The 13,834-nt window shown below is 43.3% G+C and overlaps 1 protein-coding gene across 1 annotated transcript in view; it reads right to left on the reverse strand.

Annotated features, from left to right (window-relative positions):
- Nucleotides 1-397: 397 nt before the first annotated feature.
- LOC112074570 (uncharacterized) overlaps nt 398-13,834 on the reverse strand; it is a gene marked incomplete at its 3' end in the record, with an annotated part of 56,179 nt that continues 42,742 nt past the window's right edge. The window contains exon 5 of the mRNA XM_024141728.2: nt 398-522. Within this exon, the coding sequence (XP_023997496.2) occupies nt 398-522 (125 nt within the window). The remainder of the gene's footprint in view (nt 523-13,834) is intronic.

Here is a 13,834-nt window from a genome sequence, read left to right on the forward strand (position 1 = left end):
GCACATCAAAGCCTTTTGTGGGGGGAAATTTGATCCCTGAACAGTCAACTCTATGGGTCTAACTGTCATGGGAATTGGTTGCCTCCTCCTTCAAGTTGACTAGGCTTTACCCCTACCCACTCACTCTCACTGTATTGTATTGGTGGAAGGAACTTGCTAGTAGGCTGGCGGGCAAGGCCTCTAAGAACGACAGATGACTGGTGAACTAAAAACACAAACTTTTTTTTTTTTTTTAGCAAAGTGAAGGTTAGGTTATGGACCAAAGTCTTGAGAAAAAGGGTGACAGATAATTTGGTGGTATTCTCTGTTTTATCATGTTCCCAGAGCAGCCCCAGTAACAATGTGACTCTGACAGAATAAGTGAAAGAAAGAGACAGACGTTAAAAGCATGACCTACCATGCCGCTGCCATCGATGTTCATCTCGATCTTCCCGTTGAAAGGTCCCCACGTGGTTCCCACAGGGAGCTGCTGCCGGCTGTGGATCCGACGCTCTCCATCCTTGTGGAACGCATCCAGCTCTCCTATAAAACACCAAGCATCGAAACAGTCATCATATCATAAAACACCAAGAATCTCAAAACAGTCAGCCAAATCCTCCAGTTCCCTAGAAAACACAGTAATTAGTATAATTTGTCCTTAAATACACCTCAAAGATCATTGCAAAAGTGCTCCTCTTTCTTTTTCTGGGATACTGTAGCCATCTTGTGAAGTGTCCTGGTATTTGGCTTTATTTGTTGACCATTATCCATTAAAATGTTTTATTTTATTGTTACATGCACAAGATAGGTGCAGCGAAATGTGTTGTTTTACAGGGTCAGCCATAGTAGGACGGCACCCCTGGAGCAAATGAAGGTTAAGTGCCTTGCTCAAGGGCACATTGACAGATTACTATTTCTTTCCCCCATGCATATAGATCTACAGTCCCTCGTGTTCATAAAACAGTAAACAGTGCAGGTTAAGCCCTCTGCTAATAAAGCCAAAATAATCAGGAGTGAATCCATCATCATCATCAGTTGGAGGGTTTCAAATCAAAACAAATCAAAATAACAGGCCGGTAACCTTGCCTGAAAGGTGTCTTCTCTAGAGATAATCTCTGTGAGACATCGCAGGGCCAGGCTCAGTGACTGGCAGGCAGCGAGAGAGGCAGCAGATTGATCCAGGAAGAAGCTAGGCCCCTTGTTAGTGCTGTGCACAGCTACACTTAATGAACTGTGTAACAGGATAGCACTGTTAGCGCAGCTAGCTAAAACACCCCCGCTATCTTATCTCTTAGATTCAGTGTACTTTCTTGGGACAGTGATTAATCAAATAGTTATGATAATTGGGGCCGTAGCGTGGTCACCGCTGGGTTTCTGGGGGGGAGGAAAGTCATGCAGGCCTCTCAAGTGCACATTTCCGCCCGGTCGCCTTGACAACCTCTGAGTGCCCTGGTTGGAGGATTTAGACCCTCAACCCCCTCAAGCACTATCTGCTTTATCTTCCTGTGAACGTCTACTCTCCCTCTGACTGAACCCAAGTGTTATGATTGTCTTCAGCACTCTAACTTATCACCCTTTTATTGAGGCACATTTTCATATAATCTTCCCGCCTTTGTTACTGTAAAGTGAATGCAATATACAGTACGGCACAATCTAAACAGACCCAGAAGGTATTCATGTATTTCTCAAATGTGATACGTTCTTATTGTAGTTACCGCACATGTATGAACCGTACATTTAGTTTGCAACATTTCTTTCTTTCTTTCTTTTATTATTTTTTATTTTTTAAATTTTATCCCATTTTCTCCCCAATTTTCGTGGTATCCAATCGCTAGTAATTACTATCTTGTCTCATCGCTACAACTCCCGTATGGGCTCGGGAGAGACAAAGGTCGAAAGCCATGCGTCCTCCGAAGCACAACCCAACCAAGCCGCACTGCTTCTTAACACAGCGCGCCTCCAACCCGGAAGCCAGCCGCACCAATGTGTCGTAGGAAACACCGTGTACCTGGCCCCCTTGGTTAGCGCGCACTGCACCCGGCCCGCCACAGGAGTCGCTGGAGCGCGATGAGACAAGGATATCCCTACCGGCCAAACCCTCCCTAACCCGGACGACGGCCGGCTGCGACAGAGCCTGGGCGCGAACCCAGAGACTCTGGTGGCGCAGCTAGCACTGCGATGCAGTGCCCTAGACCACTGCGCCACCCGGGAGGCCCTGCAACATTTATTTTAACCTAGATGTGCACTGATGTTGTAGCTAATCAGTATTCTGGGCATGTATTCCATGCATGTTGAGTGAAGTGAAATGATCACTGAACTTTATAATAACACTCCTGTGATATAATGACCTATTCAGACGAGGTCTATACTGTAAATATCAGCCTTGTATCAGTGACACGCTATTGTGTCAGTCTGTTTGTATGGAAATGCTTTCATCTAATGTGCTCCTTCTCATGCATAAACAACATTGGGTGACGGGTGGCTACGCTAACAATAGGCTACGTTGCTGTTGTTTCCTAAAGATCACACACACCTGGGTCACATCACACCCTGGAGTCAGGAAGAGTTCTCTTCAGAAATACTTCATTCTCTTTTGATGCCATCAGCTACACCCTCCACTATAAAATACACCTGCATTTCAAGAACATTACAGCCCGAACAATTACTTGATGTTGGACAAATGTACAAATATATGCCAAAACTAGAATCAAACAGAGTAATATTCTCATCTCAATACTCTAAACGTTCCTTTCTGTATGATACCAATGACACCACTGCCTACTGTATGTCCAGACAGGCTACTAAACTTTATTTTGTGGAAGAATTAACTCGGTTGATTATCTCTCTCCTCCTCCTCTCTGTCTGTTGCCCACTGCGTTACTGACGGTGTGGTGGAAGGTGGCTAAGCTCATTAAGAGAGAAATGATTAAACATTGGAGCACAGCTGGCCACCATCAGAGGCAGCAGGCTCCCTCAGTGCGATGCAAGGGAGAAAGAGCGCATGCAGCCACCGCTTGATGCATTCTGTCTGTCCTCTGATAAGAGCGAGGCCCTTTAACCACTTGGATGCTAGTTCCTGTTTAGCCCTGTTGACACACCGACCGCTAGCTACAGCCATCCCCAGCGGGCGGGTAGTCTCTCTCTCTTTCTCTGTCTCTCTTTCCCCCTCTCGCTCTCTCTCCCCCTCCCCTCTCTCTAGTTGATACAAGATGGGGGGATGGGAGTAGTAGGTGTGTGAGAGAGAAGGGAGAGGGGGGTACAATTCAATTGGAGGTTTGAGGTCCTCATACAGTGTCTGTGTGCCAGTTGTTTGTGTCCCGTACCAAATGTTGCCTGAGGACCTTGGCTTCCAGCTGGTGTGTCACATCTGTTGCAGATACAATCCTCCGACCTCAACAAAAACACCAGCTGAAAAATAATAAGCCTTCATACTTTATCTCTCCATTTGCCACCAGCATTTAGGAGTCCACTATCTATAGAWAAKYAATATATAGARATGCATTATGATAARAGACAACTGGTTTTATCTAAATGGGGRCTGTYGACAYTCTATACTCCCTGATATCTATGTRATMTTGGATGGTCAYAGCGAAGAWGCCTCCTTTGGYAAATCTTTAGCCCAGCCAAAATGAKCACTSTTTYTCAAACGTTTCCTCTCTGAGGTYCTGAGACTATTTTAAAAGAKTACAACTCAAGTGRCAAAACTCTCACCTTCTCACTCTGCTCATTTCTTTAATAAATCTTAAAGACAAAGTAAAAAATAAACACTCACTGTATTGAACCTTTTCTCACAAATCAAAGACAAGGCCTGAAGAAAGAGTGGCCTCCAGTGAGCTCCAGTACAGGGGGCTCTGACAAACCCTACCCCGCTCTGTCCCCCTCAACGTCGCTCAACACCCAATAGTGAAATGCCACGGTTCTTGGGCAAGAGGCAACTGATGATGTGACTAAAGAGTCACCCCCCTACCCCTCCCTCACCCCCTCCCCCATCGATAAGATCATCATCTGTCGCTAGACTCTGGGGTCTGTTCCTGCTCTCTCTGGTCTCCACTGATACTTGGCAGCCCAATGAATGTTCCTTTGTGTGTGGAGAGATCCTCCTCAGATAGCACCCAAGATGCTCCACGCTGGCATCTGTTTGTTTTGCTGTTATGCGGACAGAGGGACAGAGAGAAAGAGGAATAGGGAACCTCATCGTCTCTCTCTGCGTCTCTCTTCACTGGCATAGCTCAGAATGCTAATGAGCAGTGTCTCAGTGGCAGGGTGCCATCTTGGTGTGATTTAAAGAATAGATGGTGGAGGGGTGGGAGAGAGGGAGAGCGAGAGACAGACACCCCAAAGCTGAACCCATCACCTCTTTTTTAAATCCACTATTAGATCTCCAATAACATGACCTGTTGTTTAAAATGAAGAACATTTGCCCTCACCTCCATTCAAGTGGTATCTATATAGGTACAGTCCACATACAGTAACACCGTAGTTCACTCCATGTGAGCCAGTGAAGTATGTTCTGAATGGTGGGTGCAGTGGGTTCAGTAGTAAACAATCACTCAACCATAAGATCACTTTCTATGTGGCAATGTGGCATTCAAGGGACTCAGAATGTTACCACAGAAATGTTACCACAGAAATGTTACCACAAAATCTCAATGTATAAATGTTTGAACACTATGGTGGATTCCTAGTGGTTGATGATGGATAGACTTTGTATTCAAATTTTCTTCCATATAATAATGTACTCCACATCTCCTGGTGTGGAACTTCATCCAATTTGGATTTAACTTAATATCATTTCTCTACAGTGAGGGTCATAAATGACAAATGACAGTGTTAGGTGGCTGCAGATTAACAGTAGTTTGACTGTAGCCATTTAAAACATGAATATTAGTTCAGTGACCAACTGAAAACTAAGACTTACCTTGGTCGCCTATACACATTCTAGTTATATGTATTTATACATAAATAAATCCTATTTCCATGGTTAAATATTTTTTCAACTAATAAAACCACTTTCCTACTATCCCTTGAATGTAACAATTGGAAACAAAATACAATCCAATGTAATATTTTTTGCTTAAAAACAACAATTCACTGGATATTCACTGGATATCATAAAATGGTAACAATTGAAACCATGTCAATCTATGTAGAGAGGTGTACAGTAGAGTAAGAGACTGCTGTGACAACGTTCAATAATAACCCCATGTCTGTCAGTTCAGAGACGCAGCTATCACAACCATCGCTATTGACGGAACAGGTTATAGAAGTGCCAAATGGGATACAAATGAATATACCACATGGAGCATATAGAGGGTGAAATGGAACGTACAGTATCTCTCCACAAAAGGTGCTACATCTCTAAAGGAGCAGAGATGTGATATGAAATGTTACAGCTGAAGGYGAAATGCCAGTGCGCCTTGATAAGAGAGCGATGAACTTTCCTCCCCTTCCCCTAAACCTCCATTATCAGGTCCAAGAGAACAAAATGCATCATTTATAACCCAGAGCAGCACTATTATCTCTGGGCAAGACACTTGTTTTAAAACACAGATGGACCTTTTCCCTCCTCCTCCTCTCCCTCTCTCCCAGACGAGAACCCCCTGCTTGTCTGGCTCACACCCTCCTTTTGAGCAGCGGGAGGGAGGGGAAACTTGACCATTTTGGGAGAGCAAGTTTCCTAGACAACCGCATGTGCTTGGCTAAGAGGAAGGGGTGCAAGGAAAGGGTTGGCCCCTATAGGTCAGCCTTGTTTTGAGGACACTCCTATAGGTCAGCCTTGTTTTGAGGACACTCCTATAGGTCAGTCTTATACACCATATTACTGTCCTGCTAATGTTCCTGGACCTTGTAGGCTAAACTGCTGAGAAAACTGTTCCAAATGGTTGTCCAATCAGTCAAGCTATTTGTATAGCTATTTTTTATTTAACCTTTATTTATCTATGCAAGTCAGTTAAGAATAAATTCTTATTTACAAATGTACAATTTTTCCAAAAGGAAAAAGGCCTCCTGCGGGGACGTGGGCTGGGATAAAATAAATAAATAATAATATAGGACAAAACACACATCACGACAGGAGAGACACCACAACACTACATAAAGAGAGACCTAAGACAACAACATAGCATGGCAGCAACACATGACAACACAGCATGGTAGCAACACAACAGGACAACAACATGGTAGGCTAGATGCAGTTATTTCGAAGTCAATATGCATTCAAAATGCCAGGCTTTTGAGAGGTTATTCAAATGACATAGGCTATTCACTGCCCTTTACAGACTAGACTAGAGTTTTGCACTCACTTGAAAACAATCATAACATTCTTCATAAGCTTCTAACTTAGGCTATAGGCTACATCTCAAGCCTGTCTGTCTTCATTGTTCTGTTTCGCAAGTACGCACCTTGCCTATCCGCTGTCACGGCTATTCCTTTTAAATCTTGTGGAGCCCCAGGAAAAGCCAGACTACAAAAGCTTGTTGGACACATTGGCTTATTTTCTTGAACGGGCAGGGAGTTGGAAAGGATACACCTATATTTTCCTATAGTATTCCTATCTCAACACAGGGCTACATCCTGACAAAATAGGCCTACACCATATGAGAGGCCTGATAATGTATATTTCTGGGCCCTCTAAACTGTAGGGAATAGACCCAAACTGATCAACATGGTTGCATAATCAGGCCTAGCCTGTATGCCTATGCCGCTATTTCTGCATGAAACAAAACAGGAGGTGTGAGCGGTTATTCATATCAAAATCAAATCAAATGTTATTGGTCACATACACATGGTTAGCAGATGTTAATGCGAGTGTAGCAAAATGCTTGTGCTTCTAGTTCCAACAGTGCAGTAATATCTAACAAGTAATCTAACAATTCCCCAACAACTACCTAATACACACAAATCTGACAAGTAATCTAACAATTCCCCAACAACTACCTAATACACACAAATCTAAAGGGATGAATGAGAATATGTACATATAAGTATATGGATGAGTGATGGCCGAGCGGCATAGGCAAGGTGCAGTAGATGGTATAAAATACAGTATATACATGTGATATGAGTAATGTAAGATATGTAACATTATTAAAGTCACATTATTTAAAGTGGCATTGTTTAAAGTGACTAGTGATCCATGTATTAAAGTGTCCAGTGATTGGGTCTCATTGTAGGCAGCAGCCTCACTGAGTTAGTGATGGTTATTTAACAGTCTGATGGCCTTGAGATAGAAGCTGCTTTTCAATCTCTAGGTCCCAGCTTTGATGTACCTGTACTGACCTCGCCTTCTGGATGATAGCGGTGTGAACAGGCAGTGGCTCGGGTGGTTGTTGTCCTTGATGATCTTTTTGGCCTTCCTGTGACATTGGGTGCTGTAGGTGTCATGGAGGGCAGGTAGTTTGCCCTCCATGACACGGTGATGCATTGTGCAGACCGCACCAGCCTCTGGAGAGCCTTGCGGTTGAGGGCGGTGCAGTTGCCGTACCAGGCTGTGATACAGTCCGACAGGATGCTCTCGATTGTGCATCTGTAAAAGTTTGTCAGGGTTTTGGGTGACAGGCCACATTTCTTCAGCCTCCTGAGGTTGAAGAGGCGCTGTTGCGCCTTCTTCACCACACTGTCTGTGTGGGTGGACCATTTCAGTTTGTCTGTGATGTGTACGCCCAGGAGCTTAAAACTTTCCACCTTCTCTGTACCTTCGATGTGGATAGGGGGGTGCTCCCTCTGCTGTTTCCTGAAGTCCACGATTATCTCCTTTGTTTTGTTGATGTTGAGTGAGAGGTTGTTTTCCTGACACCACACTCCTAGTGCCCTCACCTCTTCCCTGTAGGCTGTCTCGTCGTTGTTGGTGATCAAGCCCACTACTGTTGTGTCATCTGCAAACTTGATGATTGACTTGGAGGCGTGCATTGCCACGCAGTCGTGGGTGAACAGGGAGTACAGGAGAGGGCTGAGCACACACCCTTGTGGGGCCCCAGTGTTGAGGGTCAGCGAAGTGGAGATGTTGTTTCCTACCTTCACCACCTGGGGGCGGCCCGTCAGAGAGTCCAGGACTCAGCCGCACAGGGAGGGGGTTGAGACCCAGGGCCTCCAGCTTGATGATGAGCTTGGAGGGTACTATGGTGTTGAATGCTGAGCTGTAGTCAATGAACAGCATTCTTACATAGGTATTCTTTTTGTCCAGATGGGATAGGGCAGTGTGCAGTGTGATGGCGATTGCGTCATCTGTGGATCTATTAGGGCGGTATGCAAACTGAAGTGGGTCTAGGGTGGCCGGTAAGGTGGCGGTGATATGATCCTTGACTCTCAAAGCACTTCATGATGACAGAAGTGAGTGCTACGGGGCGGTAGTCATTTAGTTCAGTTATCTTTGCCTTCTTGGGTACAGGAACAATGGTAGCCATCTTGAAGCATGTGGGTACAACAGACTGGGATAGGGAGCGATTAAATATGTCTGTAAGCACACCAGCCAGCTGGTCTGCGCATGCTCTGAGGACGCGGCTACATCACAGTTTACACCCTCTGGACAATACTTGTGTATTCACTTGATAACAACAATACTTTCCTCATTGCATTATGTTGTTGTAGCCTAGGTATAATCATTTGGTCTAAAAACGTAGGCCTAGGCCTAATCAATAGTGGGGCTTTAAGTGCCCTGGAACCACAGAGCGCAGCCTGGAGGAACGCACTACAGATCTGCCATTTCAGAATCTGTTAACCTATTTTTCTTGCACTTTGACAAGTAAATATTTAGCCTATAGCCCTAATATTTATCTAATGAATGGCCTTATATCTAGCTAATATTTAGCGTCTTACTTCAGCTATACATCACTAGCCTCTCTATCCCAGCTGTTCCTGTGCGCAATAGGCTATAGGCTATGGACGCAAGACTCTCCTCTTCTCGTGAAATCCCAGGAAAAGCTATAGGCTACAAAATCTATAGGATATTTATTTTGATCATGTTTTATACTAGGCCTTATAGCCTATTCAAGGAAAGAAGCAGGCTTGTCCTTGCTAATTGCTGAATGTAAAACAGGCCTACAGCTTAGAAAATGTCGGGAAAGTTGAGGAAAGAATGTGCATTGGTGTGATCACTTTTGGCCGGTCATGATAACATTGTTGCACTGATGCATTGCAAATAGTTGCGCAGGACATACAGAGATGAGCACAGTGAAAAAGAAGACACAAACGAATTGACAACCATTAGAAAAATTGAAATCACTTATAAACCACTTGAGCAACGAGGCAATGACATGCTGTAAAAGATGTGCAGGGTAAACAGCGCATGTTGTTGAATTGCTACATTTAGAACACACGTTACTATATTATTTTCCAGTTGGATTACATGTACTTTGAAGTATTATTTGCAGTTGTCACTATGACAATGAACACACCCTGGAAGCACTGGTCTAAACCAGTATCTCTGCATTAGAGACCTCCTGAATGGTCTTGTGTTACCACCTTATTAATAGTCTGCATGCAGTAGAATGTGTTAATCAGTTGATTGACAGGCGTAGGACTGAAGAACGATAAACGATAAACTTTACTCTAGTGTGGATGCTCACCAACGTTTTCTAGTTATGTAACCTAAAGTTTATTATTATAGTTATTGGATTGGATTGGTGGCCTTAACTCTGCCACAACACAACTAACGTTATTATCACAACAAAACTATCCTACTAGTAGGTCTAGCTAACGTAAATTAAATAAATATTAAATTACACATACACTTATTTACTTGACTTTTATACTCTATAAATTGACTTTTTCAAATAATTTACTCCGGCAAGTTTGCCACTGGCGCACTGCAGTAGGGAAATGAAGCGGAAGTCGAATCCATCACTTCCGTTGTTTGGCTGTGCCCATAGCAACGTTCGAAAATGAGGTGGATCGATCAGCCTTGTTTTGAGGACACTCCTATAGGTCAGATTTGTTTTGAGGCCCACAAGACAGGCAAGGGTTTGTTGTAGGAAAAGTTAAACAGGCCATAGAGATTAGGACATTTTAGCCAAAGATATAGATACTGTCTGTGATTTTAACACAAAGCATAGAGGACCGGGATGATTCTATTGCTAACATGCACAATGTATGCGGAGTATAGTTTCATACAAAGAAGTTGATCAAAAAGGTAGAAAACGTTCTATTGATTCTGGCAGGTTGAGAATATAATATATTGTTGCTGTTTAGATCCCATTTAATCACAAGAGGGAAATCAGAGAACTGTAATATAAACAGGAAATACATCTAACATCTACTGAGAACTTGTCTCTGATGTATATAATTGACGTAAACACTGAGGCGGTATGCTATCATTGAACAATAGGAATATGCCAGTTGTCAAGTSCTCAGTTTGATCAAAAGCCTAGTGAAGTWAYCAGTAAGCATAKAGAKAACAATCTCCAASACATCCATCTTATACAAGTGSCACKCTGTCTATTGATAGCTGGTAAAACAAGACAGGAAAACTTAAAAGGATGAAAGTCTCCTCACACAGATATCTCAAACAACATCTAGAGGACGCCACATTTTTTGTTGTTGATTTGATTGTTTACACGTTGAGAAGCATCAGAAGGATATCACTCCTAATTTGCCTGTCAGATGGGCTGAATAATTGTTTCTATTTGATTCTATTTGTTTATAAGGGAAGAATTCACATACCGGTATGACTGGATGCCTGCTAAAACACAAAAGCTTAACAGAATTTTATGACAAAACTAGTGAAGTTTAGAACACTTGCTTTCATTAAAAAACAAACATTATATACATACAATCACTTCTAAGAGGGGAAAATACATTTATGGAAATAAATCAAGCAAACAAGGCTATAGTAGCAAACATATTTACAGTCGTAACTGTTAACTATGGGATTGAATTTAACACTTAATTTACAGACTGGAGTATTTCAAAGAGCTCCTGAAACCTCTTCCCAAGTCAATTACCAGATTTCAAACTTTCCGTAACAGAATTCTGTTTTTCCTGGGTGACCTAGTTGTCTTTTGTGAGTAGGTTTTAGCCGGAGCAGTTTGACAGTCAACAGATAAGATGGATTAAGCTTTTTTTCATCCAGTTTTGATGTGAACAGCGTAAAAGCGGGTTAAATCATCCAGTTTCAGGAGTATTTTTAAATGCCTGGAGATAGTGTGATAAAGAGGATAAACCTAAGACTTGGGCTGGGAAGGTCAAGGTGGCGGTTTTAGAGAGCAACTACCCGCTGATAAGGCCAGCTCCCTGTCTCTCTCAGAGCAGACTGGGTATAGCAGCCAAGCCCACCGCTCATCACCGCCAGAAAGGATACGTGTGACGAGTGAAACAAAATCCACCAAGCCCGGCATCAAAGAGCCATGCACCTACTGTCTGTCTGTCTGTCTGTCTGTCTGTCTGTCTGTCTGTCTGTCTGTCTGTCTGTCTGTCTGTCTGTCTGTCTGTCTGTCTGTCTGTCTGTCTGTCTGTCTGTCTGTCTGTCTGTCTGTCTGTCTGTCTGTCTGTCTGTCTGTCTGTCTGTCTGTCTGTCTGTCTGTCTGTCTGTCTGTCTGTCTGTCTGTCTGTCTGTCTGTCGGTGTGTGTGTGTGTGTGTGTGTGTTGTGTGTGTGTGTGTGTGTGTGGTGTGTGTGTGTTGTGTGTGTGTGTGTGTGTGTGTGTGTGTGGTGTGTGTGTGTGTGTGTGTGTGTGTGTGTGTGTTTCAGGGGAAATGGGAGTATAGGTGATGTATAGTACATGAGGTCTATATAGTCTAGAGATGGTCCTCCTCCGTGCTTCTACACCTGCATTGCTTGCTGTTTGGGGTTTTAGGCTGGGTTTCTGACAGCACTTTGAGATATCAGCTGATGTACGAAGGGCTATATAAATACATTTGATTTGCTTTGATTGATTTGTAGCTCAGCGGGTAGAGCACGGCATCACTGAGTTGAAGTGATGGTTAAGGTGAGTGGGTATCACAGGGTTTAAAAATCACCCGACTGGCTTTCTGATTAGAATCCTTTCTAAATGATTTACATCAGACATACTGTACTGTACTGTACTGTAGGATCTATTACCATAAAATGACTCCTGGCAGAAGGACGTATGGAGCAGAAAGTAAAATAATAAATAATCAGATAATTAATCAAAATAATTCAATACACAGCCTTTAACAAGAAATACAAAAACTATTAGAATATAAATCTGATTTTGCGAGGCAATTATATCACTGTAACAGTAACTGCATCTTTTAATTACAGTAATAGTGCAGTTTGATCAATTTAAAGTGAAATAAATACATACTGCACATATGCAACCTTTTGAACGTACAGTATGGTGATTGAAGTCTGTCGAATTCTCTCCAACCTGACTTCAGACATGCACAGTGGACAGAGGAAGTGACTGCCACAGTCTGTGATCTGCTCTAGCCAATCCTGAATCACATGTACATTTTAAGTCACGTGGTGCTGGAAAGACTATTGAGAATAGAAGGCACCCAAATAACAACACATCTAATTGACAAAAAAATAATCACAATCGGATTACTACTCACTTCCATGACATGCTATAACATAACATATCACCCCCGTTCAGATGGGAGAACAAGTGAAGTTCGGTACGTTTTAGACATTAGGGACATATTTAGCAACATTTTGTGGATGGCTTTCCCCCACTGCTTCCCATGTCAGTGACAGGGGAGAGTAATCCTATACACAGACTGCTATTGTGAAATGAGAAACTAGCCTCCTTCACTGCCAGAGACCAGATGCAACCTCTCTCTCTAATCCTAATCTGTAAACGACTTAAGGAGCCTTATCTCCGGGCTCTTCTGCTTCATTTCATGCTTGATTTACTTTAATTTGTCTGATAGGGCACGAGGATTTGGAAATGGCCCATCTTTCGGCGGAAAAATGTTCAGATTTTTCTCCGGCATTGTTATGTGGAGGTTTTTGACTTCTCTCTCTTCCACTCTCTCTCTCTCTCCTCACTCCACTCTCTCTCTCTCTCTCTCTCTCTCTCTCTCTTCTCTCTCTCTCTCTCTCTCTCCTCTCTCTCTCTCTCTTCTCTCTCTCTCTCTCTCTCTCTCTCTCTCTCTCTCTCTCACTCTCTCTCTCTCCTCTCTCTCTCTCTCTCTCTCTCTCTCTCTCTCTCTCTCTCTCATCTCTCTCTCTCTCTCCCTCTCTCCACTTGCTCTCTCCACCCGCTTTCTCTCTCTTCTCCCTCCATCTCTCCTTTTTGCTTCCTTGAGAGGGAATCTCGCTCCAGTGCAGCAGTCTGTTTGAGTGCATTTAGTATCGAGCTAACGCAGCAGAAACAGACGATTTTCTCCTTTCCATGCGGTGGTGGTGTGGTGTGATGATTTTGTGATGGGCAACGCCGACACTAGAGTCTTGTTTGCCTTTCAGATTCTCATTGTGCGCGGTGCAGCCGAGTGCTTCAAACCACAAAGATCTTATGTTTAAGTTAAGAGGCGGCTGGCCCTCCAGTTTAGCAAGTGGGTGAGCGGCTGGCACTGATAAAGTTGCTCCACAATGGAGGAGCCGGGGACGGGGGACAAGCAAACATGTCTACAGTCAGATGGCTGGCTGATGTAGCTCTTTTCTTGTGGCCCACTGACTGACTCAAGTGTTTTCATGGCTCTGGCTGCTCACATCACATCACCAGGGTTTCTCTGGGTTGTTAATTTGGTATTTGTTATTTTATTATGATCCCATTAGCTGTTGCAAAAGCAGCAGCTACTTCTTCCTGGGGTCACACAAAACATGAAACATAATACGAATGACATAATACAGAACATAAATAAAAAGAAGCTCAAGGACAGAACTCATTAGATTTTTTAAAAAGGCACACGTAGCCTAAATATCGATGCATACACACACACTATCTAGGTCCAAATAGG

Source organism: Salvelinus sp. IW2-2015, unplaced genomic scaffold (assembly GCF_002910315.2).
Source record: "Salvelinus sp. IW2-2015 unplaced genomic scaffold, ASM291031v2 Un_scaffold2689, whole genome shotgun sequence".
In the NCBI taxonomy this organism is placed as follows: Eukaryota; Metazoa; Chordata; class Actinopteri; order Salmoniformes; family Salmonidae; genus Salvelinus; species Salvelinus sp. IW2-2015.